The following is a 12,359-nucleotide window of genomic DNA, read 5'->3' as shown; positions in this document are numbered from 1 at the left end:
ATTGTAAATGATTTTTATTTGATGTTTTTGTTTTCTTTGAGGCTGAAAAGTTTTATAAAAATGTTAGTAAGCTCAAAATGAATGCTTTAACCTGGTTCTGCCCTATTTCTTCTTCATGTCAGAAACCTGAACCTTAGACCCAACTGGACTGGGTCAGGTGGATCCACAGCTCCATCTAGCGGCCTTCTGAGGAACTACAGCAAACTTTAGATAATTTCCTCTTTTTTTTTTAAACTATCTGAATCTGATTTTTTATTTTTTACTTGTCACCATGAAAGGTGGGAGATCATGTAATCGTTCGTGTCTGAGTGTTTGTTTGTGCATCTGTTAGCAAAATATCTAATCTCCAATCATCCTTGGAAAACAAAAAAAATGGCTCAAACTTATAGATATTAAGATTGAATTTCTGTAAGGAGTAAACATCTTCTAAGATTAAAAAAAAAACTTATTTTAGAAGTTTTTAGGTAAGAAATCATAAATGTTGGATGTAAGTGAAATTGATGCTGTTTGACTTGAACACTTCTTTGGACGTGTTAAAATCTAAAACGCTTCAGCTCATCAGGAGTTTGTAGAAAACGTTCCCACCTTCACAGCCTTGGCCGTCTCCAGCGACTGCTCAGGGGGGATTCCCACCTCCCGCTCCCTGAGGAGCTGCTGGGTGAAGTAGGTGATGTCCCGTCCGGCGATGGGGATGTGCTTTATGCAGCTGCCGATCACGTAGCCTTCGGCCTGAAACACGGAGAAGAGACAGACCGGTGAAAAGGGTCTGCCCGAGCCGGTGGACGGATACGGGACGTGCGTTTGAACTCACCACGGGGATCACGTGAGTGACGCCGTCTCCGCTGTCGATGACGGTTCCTGTGAGCGTCCGTTCCCCCACCTGTCGGGACGTCCAGGAGGCGGCGAGGGCGAGCACGGCCTGCCTCAAACAAACGAGGATAGGTCATAAACACGGCCTCTCACCCGAGCCTTACGGAAGGATCTGCTCTGGTTCGGTCCGACCTGCACGGCGATGTACAGCCCCGGTACGTTGAAAGACTCGAACATGATCTCTGCCGTGTACTCTCGGTTTTCTGGTGTGTTCAGCGGAGGCTCCGTCTGCAAAAATAGCAGACGTGGCACCGTGACTCCACCAGACGCAGAGGAGAACTTTAACATCTTTAAAGGGACCTTTGACTACCTGCACATACTGGTCTGATCAACTTATTTATCTACTACAAGTTGTTTGTGACACAATAAAACTCTACATGAAAAATTTAAAATGTTTATTATAGTTTTTTTTAATCCAAGGACATCACCATTATTATACCGGTGCAATGCATTCTGGGAGGATGACGTGCATCAGTTGTAGTGGAGACTGAAGGCTAAAAAGTTATAACATGTGACAAAGTTATATTTTGATTTTGGTCCTTATGCACAATATGAGTAGAAACAATCAAATGTGATCAACTTGTGATGCTTAATTTATTAGATCTGAAGAGAACGTCAAAATAACATATTTTTCCTGCTTTCTCTTGATGAGGACGGACGCATTTCCCTCCCGCTCTGCCTCCCTCCTGCTTTGCTCTTTGGTCTGCGATTCCTACCGGAGCCTCTTGCTACATATCTTCTGAATTGTAAATTACGGATCTGGTCAGCTGGTCTCTCAACGCAATTGATAAAATTTTGGAGACGACAGGGCGAAGGAGAGCCCTCTTGCCTGGACGAGACACATGCAGCTGGATACACTATGGACTCCTGGGGGCAGTGGAAGATCTTGTGTCTGGCAGTATTGTCGGTCGAGGATGTAGAAGACGCGTAAATAATTGGATTTATGATAAACAGGATTTCTCCTTTTTGGAACTGTCCGTCACCTGGCTCATCGACAAATGTGGAAAATGTCAGCAGCTGTTCTGGCCTTGCTAAGGCTGCCTGGCATGAAGGTACCGAGCGGGAAGCACGCAGACTCAGACGCTGGATGAGCAGAGCCGTAAGCTGGACGCGATTTCTGAGAATCGTATCCAGCTTACGGCTCCTGGAACTCACTGGCGAGAAGGAATCGACCTTGGAGAAGCTACAAGCTCGGCCACAAGATCTGGCTGTTTGGAATCGCCAGTGAGACGTACCAGCAGAACTACGAAGGCACACATGGAGATCAAGCAGAGGCTGCCTGACCCAAAATAATTGTGTTATCTGAATCTGGCTTTCCACTCGGTCTTGAATTGGCCACTATCTCAGACTTCTGGTTGTTTACGTGAACGAGAAGCTCTGGTAACATCAGTGTACCACTATTTTATTATTATTATAAAAACTAAAAGGTCTATAGTATTTTAAAGTCTTGTTTTTATAGCTGAAGTAATTATCAAATAAGGTCCAACTAGTCGGAGATCCTTTCACCTTTAAATAAACTGACCAAAATTTACAGGAAGCAGAACCCTCGTTCTACGAGCATTGAACAGGAAGTGGCTCCAGGTATCTGGTGTTCTGAGCCCTGACCCGGCTCTCACCAGGAGGAAGTAGTGGTCCTCAGGCTCAGCCCGCAGGTACTTGAAGATGATCTGTTCCATGAAGCGCTCCATGAGGTCCCAGTCCTCCACAATCCCGTGACGAATCGGCCACTGTAGTCAGAAAGATTTCAGGTAATTAGACCATTGCTCCGGGAACACCAGGTGAAAAAACCAGCAAAGATCACATGTTTGTTTTATATTTTGTTCCACCACTCTTCTAGAGTTTGGCCCTTGAAGCAGGAGTTCCCAAACATTTTAACTTCTGACCCTCAGAGTCACAACAAATGTCCTTCACTGAACCAAATACTGACTTTGTATATTTGTAACAACTACAGTGAAAACATGCATCTCCAAACCCCAAATTCAGTGATTTGTGACACATCTTATCACAAGCAGAACTGGTTTGTTCCACTTTGGAGGAAGCTGTTGGGGGAAGAATCGGTTTTGTTGTGCGTTTCCTTGACTGATGAAGCCTTCTGGATGGAAGGTGAAGCGTTTCAGCACAAAAAAAAGAAACTGTCCAGATGATCTGACTGAAAAGTGTTGGATTGTACACCTGGATTATTGAGCATGGACTCTGATGTTAACAAAAAGGAGCGTTTAGCGGCTGAAGAGTCTAAATGTAACTTTGCTCAAACGATAATTTGCGCGTGTTAAAGTATCTCATGATTCAATGGACAGGATTTAATGAAACTTTAAAGGAACGATCAGTGGGTGAACCGTTGGCTAAGTGAACACAAACTCGGAGCTAAACGATCTTATGATATAGCGCCAACGCTATTATTGTGTGAATGTTTATGAAGCATTCACACTATTGAGATCCATTTTTGTTCCGTAAGTTTTTCAGCTTCTTTCTCGTTCCACAATTTTTGTGCCATTAAAAAAAATAAATCATAAATCAAAATGTTCAGCTGTTTCAGGACGATCCTGCAATGCTGCTGGTATTGGTGCAACATTAGCTTCTTGAAATATTTAGCCTTTTCTGTCTCATAGAAAAAGAATTGAGCTCATTTTAAATCCTTCAAATCTTTAGATCCGTTTACCTTTTACTGCTCCTTTCACATTTTGTAACAATTCAGCTTCCTTGTGCAGATTTAAACTTTTTTTCAGCTACTTTCAGTTGAATTTTTCAGCTGTTTTGTGCTCCTTTTAGATGTTTTTCTGCTAACTACAACATTTTTATGCTTCTTCTAACTTAGTTTATTTTAGCTTTTTTCTGCTATTTCAGCTACTATTTAGTGGTTTTTATGCTAATTTTAGCTTCTTTTTTTTTAGCTAATCCCACATTTTTTGCACTCATTTAAACTTTTTTCAGTCTAATTCAGCAAAAATATGCTTTCTCCACTTCCTTCTGGTAATTTAAGCTTATTTCTGCTTTTAAGCTACAAGTACTTAGCAGCTTTTTTTGTTGTTGCTAATTTCAGCTTTTTCCGTATAATTTCCACTTTTTTGTCCTAATTCCTGCTACTTTCAGCCTAATATGGCAAATTGTGCTCTTTCCACTTCCTTCTGCTAATTTAAGCTTGTTCAACATTTTCAGCTAACTTCTTAGCATTTCTTAGTTAATTTCAGCCGTTGTCAGATAAATTCAAGCTTTTGTTGTAACTTGTGCGACTTTCAGCATAATTAACTTTGTTCTGCTAATTTCAGCTCATTCCTGCTAGTTTCAGCTTTATCTGATATTTCAGCTACTATTTAGCCCTTTTTGTGCTAAATTTAGCTTTTTCAGCTAATTACACATTTCTTTTAGCTCATTTCAGCTCCATCCACTTCCTGATGGTAGTTTAAGCTTCTTTCTGCCTTTTCAATTACCAGTACTTTTCAACTAGTTTTAGCTAATTTCAGCTTTTTAGCCAATTTACTAAATCCACGCTAATTTCTGCTTATTTAAACCCAATTCAACAAATATGTGTCCTTTTGGCTTTCTTCTGCTAACTGAGGCTTGTTCATCCATGTCAGCATTTTAGCTCATTTCAGCTGTTTTTCAACAAGTTCTTCAGCAATACGCATTCACACTGCATTTTCACAGGAAATGCAGTTTCTCTAGTTCTTATAATTAATATTATTATTGATCATAATCTGATTTGTGTCTAAAACTCGGAGCGGGTGATCTGCATTCTTTTATTTTGACGCCGCCCGGATCAAATAATTTATTCTGGAAAGTTTGAGTTTGTTTTTTTGCGTCACATCGGAGCTTCTGAACGGAGAAAGCGGACCTTCACAGTCTGGTGCCGAGACGCCGTCAGAGTTTGGTACCGGTACCTTTGTAGAGTAGGTGGGTTTGTCGATGGCTTCGTCGCCGATGTAGAAGTCCAGGTCATCCACCCCCTTCATCATCCTCCTCTGGGCCTGATCTCCCACTTTGGCCGATTCTTTGATGGAAATACCTGGAATTAAAAACTTTATTCAGCATCTCGGCTGCGTTTTGGTTCTGTGTGGACGGGGAGACAAACGGATCAGTACTCACATGATGGAATGATGAACTGAGGTTCTGTGTTTCCTGCGTAGCCCAGTTTGGTGTATCTGGAAGAGAAGAGGATGGTTTAGACCGGTCCTGCTGACTCAGCAGCTCTGTGTGGATCATGTTGTTGTTGTTGGCTGACGGAACCAATGGGTTCCATCAATGCCTGCGCTGTGGTCAAGAGTGGGGAGGGGGGTGCTGGGTCCAAATGTGAGTCCAATACAAGAGTCGTTCATTACGCTGCGGTTCTGTTTATGAGGAGGGACAGAACCTCAATAAAGGCGAGGCCATGACCTTTGACCTGCTGACTGAGGCCTGTACAGTCACTGCACGGTCTGACCTTCAGGGTGAATCAGCCGTTTAAATGTTTTCCACGTGTGAAGAATCTCTGCAGAACGATGGACTCCAGAGTTTGGAAATGACCTTTGACCTTTCAAATATTGATATGCAGCGTCTCTGAGGTCATTGCTGATGTCTTTCCACCCTGACATTGTGTTAACACACACCTGTATGCTTCAAAGCAGCAAACTGGCGGCCATTTTTATTTTATTTTTTTAAACAAAACTACTCAAACCGTCTGGTGCCGTTTTACTTTTATGTTTGGGATTAGATGTGAATCACTTAAGAACGCGGTAAAGATTTTTGTTTGGGCCCGACCCGTCGACAAACTCGTGGTTCTGCCGTTGATCCAACAGAACTCTGTGAACGCAGGATTAAACACTTTCTTTCACCTCAGACCGGGAGTCGGAGCCTCCACCTCACTTCCTCCTCTCTGTACAAACGGAGTCTCACATGTTAACCAGATGTGAAGCCTGAAGGACGACAGAACACTGAGGCTTAACGGACCACTGCCGGGTCCAAACAGAACCTCCTGTGAGATCAGACTATTAAAGGAACAGAAGGAAACTTCAGCTTCTGAGGTCACCTGCTGCTGCAGAGGAAACCGAGCGGTTTTCACACATTTCTGCAGAAAAATACGGACAGGAAGCAGAAAAGGTAAAACCTGCAGCACGACGACGGCGTCGTATTCCGTTTGAATTTATGACGCACGACAAAAACAGAAATCTGTTCCTACATAAATGAATGTTTGCACCGCTGAAGGACTAAATAATCAGAATATCTGATATATTTCTGTTTGATATGGAACTCAATTAATCCCCACTGAAACCAGTTTGTTAAATTTGCTCTGAAATCTTTTTTTTTTCTGCACCAAAGAAAATTAATCTATAAACGTTAATCAGCAGCGCAGCTTCAAAAACATGGCGGGCCAAACTGAGCACATGGAGGCAGAGCTTCTGAGAAGAACGCATCACCATAACCAAAGCCCTCACTTCAGAGTATGAGCTGTTGGTGATGCTCAGCTACTACCACACCAAGCCTGAGCTCAATATCCATCAAACTGACCGAGTTCGGGACGTTTCTGTTCAACTTTCATTCAAATCTGCCCACGGGGAAATAAACACGGGCAGTAAAATCACAACAGGCCATAAAAATAAACCTCGCAGTGAAAGTTGACACTAAATTTATATTTTTGTGTCAGACGTCAGATGTCCATATTTGAACATAAATTCCACAGCTTTTTTAGCTCATTCCACAGAACAGTCTCGGCACGTCGCCGTCAACCTGCCTGGACAAGCTGAAAGTATGTTGAACGTCACGCTCGGGTCCAACAGAACCCTCCTGCAGGAGTTTATCTGCTGCTTCAGTTTATAAAGTGAGAACTAAAACCTGCCAGTTTTTGTTGTTCGAGGCCGAGAACAAACCTTCAGCCGCACCCGAGGGGTTCTGCTCCGCAGGAGAAAACGACCCACGCGACTCCACCCAAACACAGACCTGTCCTGAGCCCGGCCAATCCAGGCAAGTCCACTTATCACCGTTTGGACATTACGACTCAGAGGAAGCAGCAGAATCCTCTCAGAACCTCCAAACATCTGTCCACAGCTGGAACTCTGAGGAGCAGTTACACAACGTCAGAGTAAAAAATAAAAAATAAAAAAAACAGCTGAAATCTAAACCTGAACTCAGCTTCTGTCTCTTTTTTTATTTTATTTCTTTAACAATAAACTTTCTACGTAATCTTTTGAAGTGGCTTTAATGAAGTTATTCAGTCCTTGTACCTCGACTCCGACTTATGAGTGGTTCAAACATAAAAAGCTTAACATTTTAACAATTTAAAATAGTCTAAAGATAACACAGCTTAAACTAAGATTTTAGCTCCAACCAGGTGATTCTCGATGAGCTTTAGCTGAAAACCTGACGATGAGCCGAAGAATGAAGCGTCCCTCAGCTCGTTTCTTTAAAACACGACTTTCAGCTGCCGTGGAACGTTATTTAGAGTCCAAATCTTCTTTACTTCCATCCTAAACTTGTCCTCTTGTCTCATTTTTAAAAGACAAAACTGCACCCTTTGCAGGGACGTCCCACGGTCTGTCTGACTGGACTGAAACTGGGTGAGAAGAATGCAGCAAAAAATCCCAAAAAACTTGAAAAACTGCTGATGGGATCATTTGAAAACATGACAAAGTTTGGCTGCTCGGAAGGAAAATATAAAGAGATATTTAGTTAAAAACATGGAGATTTTCTGACTGATTACTTCATCCCAGATCAGGCAGCAGACGTTTTTTTATCCTGCGGGCACAGAGGGGTGTGTCCCTACATGTGAATTTATCTCCTTACAAACAAATATACACATTTAAGTCCAAGCGTTGTTGTTGTTCCAGAAGCCTACACTGTTTAAAACTATTCTCTGCCATAAAACTCAAACAACCTGCAGGTGGGGTGACAGAAACAGGGTGTTGTGATTTAAACAGCCAGAACTGATGAACTGTGGTCCAGCAGGAAGTTCAGGAGCACACATCCTGATCTTCAAAACGTTTTTTCAGAACCATAATGGATCCCATCCGGGTTCAAGTTGAATTAATGTCTCTGTAAAGCTGAGAAATTAGAGAAGTAGGTTAAAAATCCCACTCGGATGCAGAGTTCAGACCATATAAGGACTCAAAAGCCTAAATGCGGAAGTGTTTTAGGTTGAGGAAGTACCAGTGCGCATGCTCAGAAAACATGAGCAAATATTTGTAAATGTAATCGTTTCTTGCATTTATGAGACGATACAAGTTAAACACGTAATTTAAGATTAAACTGTTAATGCACCAATTACTCTTTAAATGAACGAAACGGCTAAACTTAATTCAACCATTTCAACAAAAACGAAAAATGTTAATAAACAACAATAATTCCAAATAACGCGCTAGCTGTTCGCCTGTGAGCAGCTAAAATTAATTTACTCGGTTCATTTAGTTTGAGAACCAGCAGACAGCGGGAATGTGTGTCAGAAAATGACCCAGAAAGAAAGGACCGAGCTGTGACACCCGGCTCTCCCCGCTCCGTGTGCACCGAGCCGCGGCTTCAGCTGCTCACCCTGTGCCGCAGTCCACAACACACGCCGGTAACCGTCCAGCCATCTCTGGTCCCGGGTCTCTGCTGCTGGAGAGACGGTAGGTTCTGGTGGGGAAGAATCGGCTGTGTCGGCTGGAGGATGTGGCAAGCCGTCCACAGGAGGAACCGTGAGCCCGCACAGAACCGTTTCCTCTTCCGCGGTGCTCAGCTTCAGGCAGGCTGGGAGAGGCAAGATGGCGGCGGGGGGTGTTGTGTCGAAAAACGTAACTCGGTAAGGAATGGGACCTCCAACCGCGAAGGACCGGAAATATTAAACAATAAACTCGAGTTTTTCTAGAACATTTTAATTTAATGGATGGATTTTGATTTAAATTATATTAATTTTGTTTTATTTTCAAGTCATATGATTCTCTTTCAGGCTAGGCTGCGGGAATTATTGTTATCATTAAATTGTTTTATAAATAAAAACAGGCACTAAAAATAATAGTAACATTTGTGTACGACTGAACAGCAAATAAACGTGAACAAACACGATGAATAACAAAAAGGAAACTAAAATTATTCACAAAATGAACCATTGTATTCATATACGAGCTGTATTTTGTAATTTTATATCGGAGTAATGCGTCTTTGAGACATAAACATAAATAATATGAGTAATTTAAATATATATATGAATGTATCTAAAAAAAATAAAAAATAAATTATATTATTTCCAAACAGTTTTCTATTTGACAACCACCTTTCACAAAGTCATGTAATGAAAGACAAAAATTATATTGGATATTTTTGAGTTAATATTCTAAAATCTTCATGCCTCCTGAACAAGCACCCATGATTTTAAAAGATAAGTGTGTCTTTCAGAAAACTAAGAGCTTGTTTTACAATCTTTGATTTTACGGTAAAAAGCCTTGAACTGTGCTTCCCTCTACGGGGGTAATTTTTACGATACAACACCGGCCTGAGCCGCTGTCAGTCACTGCTGACGTCAGTGAAGGGTGAACTGATTGAAATCTATGCATTTATTAAAAATTCTTCTGTACGGTGGAGATTTTTTTGTTTGTTTGTTTTTCGTGTTTGCATTTTTTTTTTTGCGTGTTTTTGAGTTTGCATCATACATGCGTTTGCACCCGTCGGCCACCGTACTTCTGTCCTCAAATACATTCCTTCAATAAATCCTGGTTTTATTTCTTACAATAAACTCGTTTTCAAAGTAAAAATGTAAAATGTCTTCACATAGCTCAACTCTGAGCGAAGTGATTAGCAGGAAGAGGTTTTGTTTTTCACGTAAAACCTGGCAGATGTTTTTGTTTTTCCATCATTTTTATTTATTTTTTTAATCTTTATTGAAAAAGTACAAAACAATACAATAAAATGCAGTATACAGTAATGATATAACAGACGCCAGGGGGTTACAAACACAGACAATACTTTACAATAACATATTACATAAATATATTGAAGAGAGCACATAAAGGTGCAAGTTTTTATGGACTCGTGTTGGTGGAATATTTAATAATTTTGATGTATTGTTTGACCTCATTTTCAAAAATGGAGATAACAGGTTTTTGATTAGTGTGTCGACATTTATGAATATGCCATTTGGCTAGATATATAATAAGATTAATAATATAGAACTGTTTTTCTTTAGCTGTGGGGTCAGTGAAGCCAAACAAAACATGTTCCAAGCTAAGTTCTATAAAAGTAGAAATCAAAATACAAATACTTTTTCAAAATTGAGTAGAGAAGGGGCAAGACCAAAACAAATGAAAGACATCTGGGTTTTCATCACAAAAAGAGCAAATTATATTTATATCCTTGTTAAACCGTTGTAAATAAACTTTGGATGGGTAAAATCTATGAATAATCTTGAATGATACTTCTCTTACTTTATTATTTATCATGTATCTGGTTGGTAAAGTCCAAATCCTTTTCCAGTTAAGGTTATTAATAAAGGTGTTCCAATAAGGTGCCACGTATGGAGTTGACAACATCTTTCTGAAAGAGTGAACGGATACGACGGTTGTTGTTACGGGTTGAGGAGAAGCAGATTTGACCAATTTCAAGTTTGGTTGGATCAAAGTGTAACAGTGTTGGATTCTGTCCTGCTGTACTTCTATGTAAAATAATTACTCCAGTAGGGATTGCTTTTAATACAATATTAAATTCGTTATATTTTATGACAAATTCTTGATATGACATTAATGATTCATCGGTGTTGAGCAACTGATGAGCTAAAACCATGTTGTGAATAAACCAGTTAGGGTAAAATAAGGATTTGTTGTTATGCAAGATGTCTCTATTGTTCCAAATATAATATCTGTGTGGAGAGAAATGATGTTTGTAAATCAATGACCAAGAGAGAAACATCTGTTTATGAAAACTGGACAGTTTTGAGGGAACTTTTTCAGCATTATAATTGCAAAATAGAAATAAATGTAGACCTCCTAATTTAGAGAAAATAAAGTTTGGTACGAAGTTCCAAACTGAAGATGGGTTCTTGATGAATTGTTTTAGCCAGTTTATATTTATTTATAGTGTTTTTTTATTCTTCCAAATGAAGTTAAACAGCATCTTGTCAATATCTTCAGAGACCTTTTTATTAACATCAAGAGACCGGGCAGCGTATGTGAGGCGGTAATTCTTCCTCTCAGTGATAAATCTCTTTGCTGCCATTGGTTCAGTTTTTTTGGGGTCTTGTCAATAATGGGGTTAAAATTCAAACGACACCTGGATTCTCCATCTTTAGTAATAATGATTCCCAAGTAAGTAACGGATTCGTTTACAGGTATGCATTTTTTCCATCGTTTGTTGGACTGTTTTACATCTAAACAAGAGATTTTAATATTTTATTTACTACATAACTGATGTGTTTGCTCTTATTGGGACCGACATCTTCAAACTGAACAGTTTGTTCGTCACTTCTGTTTTGTTTTTTGTTTTGTTGAAAACTCGTTTTTTTAACTGAAAAAGAGCTCAGACTGTTCTTGTAGCCACTGAACTCCCCCACAATGCATCACTTCTTCCTGTTTGCAGAGGAGCGAACGCTAAACGCCGATTCTTTGATCTGGGGGTTGTGAAACTAAATCACATTCAAGCTGAATTTATCACAACCACACAAAACTAGCGAGGGAGAATCAGACAAAGTGTTTTATTTAGAGTAAAATTCACTTATAATACAGATAAAACTACATCACAGCAGTTAAACTGTGACGGAGCTCCATGACATAAAACAAACCCGTTTGTTCATTTCTCATCTCATTTTGTCCACACGATGGCTTCAGTTTAGGTTCATCTTCATGAATATGCATTTGTATCATTAATTTATGAACAAGTGATGGATTTAACATGAATTACACATTAATCAGATAGTAAAATAAATAAATAAAAGTGTTGTCTGTATCAGCAGTCTTTCAAAAGGTAAGAAACTTATTTACAATCTGTACATTTTGCCCTGAGGGAGCGTCCTGCTGGTTAGTTCAACACTATGTGGTACCCGTCTGTGTTTTCACCTGAGAAAAAGAGAAAAACATCATTAAATACCAAAAAGTCTCATCGTTTTATCATCAAAGACCAACAAGAACAACATTTACCTCTTATTGTGCTGATTATGAAACTCGCTTCATCCCTGAAGTTCTGTACCATCTGAAACAAAACAAAGTATTTACTAATTACCAGTTACTTCCTCCTCCTGATCACAGAAAGGTTTTACAGTATCCTTAAGCTTCCGACAGCAGCTGCTAAAGAACTAACGTTTCATAAAAACAGAGCTGTCATTCTGTTTGGAGCCTTAAATAAAAACATTAACTAACTAAAAGGAATCTGAAGGGAGGAAACAGTGAAAGGTCACGACATGACTCGCATGCAGATTAATCTCCCTCCCCTCCTTCCTGAGGGTCACTGGGGTCGATGCTTGGACCTGAAAAAGAGTCTTTTGTCTCTGAGGTGTAGGGACCTTAAGGACCCTCAGCAGGGAGAGGAGAGAGACAAAGACCCTGATGACCCTCAGCAGGGAG

The 12,359-nt window shown here is 40.1% G+C and overlaps 2 protein-coding genes across 3 annotated transcripts in view; both read right to left on the bottom strand.

Annotated features, from left to right (window-relative positions):
• Positions 1-8,590, bottom strand: part of LOC119418968 (actin-related protein 3) — a 13,341-nt gene extending 4,751 nt beyond the window's left edge. For both annotated transcript variants that reach the window (XM_037686259.1, XM_037686260.1), the window contains exons 1-7: positions 8,365-8,590; positions 4,954-5,009; positions 4,749-4,873; positions 2,487-2,597; positions 1,003-1,098; positions 812-919; positions 586-729 (exon numbers count right to left, since the gene is read on the bottom strand). In XM_037686259.1, the coding sequence (XP_037542187.1) occupies positions 586-729; positions 812-919; positions 1,003-1,098; positions 2,487-2,597; positions 4,749-4,873; positions 4,954-5,009; positions 8,365-8,408 (684 nt within the window). In that variant the 5' untranslated portion in view covers positions 8,409-8,590. The remainder of the gene's footprint in view (positions 1-585; positions 730-811; positions 920-1,002; positions 1,099-2,486; positions 2,598-4,748; positions 4,874-4,953; positions 5,010-8,364) is intronic.
• Positions 8,591-11,817: 3,227 nt separating this feature from the next.
• tfcp2l1 (transcription factor CP2-like 1) overlaps positions 11,818-12,359 on the bottom strand; it is an 18,629-nt gene continuing 18,087 nt past the window's right edge. Inside the window, exons 15-16 of the mRNA XM_037687172.1 lie at positions 11,937-11,988; positions 11,818-11,855 (exon numbers count right to left, since the gene is read on the bottom strand). Of these exons, the coding sequence (XP_037543100.1) occupies positions 11,818-11,855; positions 11,937-11,988 (90 nt within the window). The remainder of the gene's footprint in view (positions 11,856-11,936; positions 11,989-12,359) is intronic.

The sequence above is a fragment of the Nematolebias whitei genome, chromosome 13 (genome assembly GCF_014905685.2).
Source record: "Nematolebias whitei isolate Nwh7 chromosome 13, NemWhi1, whole genome shotgun sequence".
In the NCBI taxonomy this organism is placed as follows: Eukaryota; Metazoa; Chordata; class Actinopteri; order Cyprinodontiformes; family Rivulidae; genus Nematolebias; species Nematolebias whitei.
The sequence above is the reverse complement of the archived record's forward strand: the minus strand, read 5'-3'. Positions and strand labels throughout refer to the sequence as shown.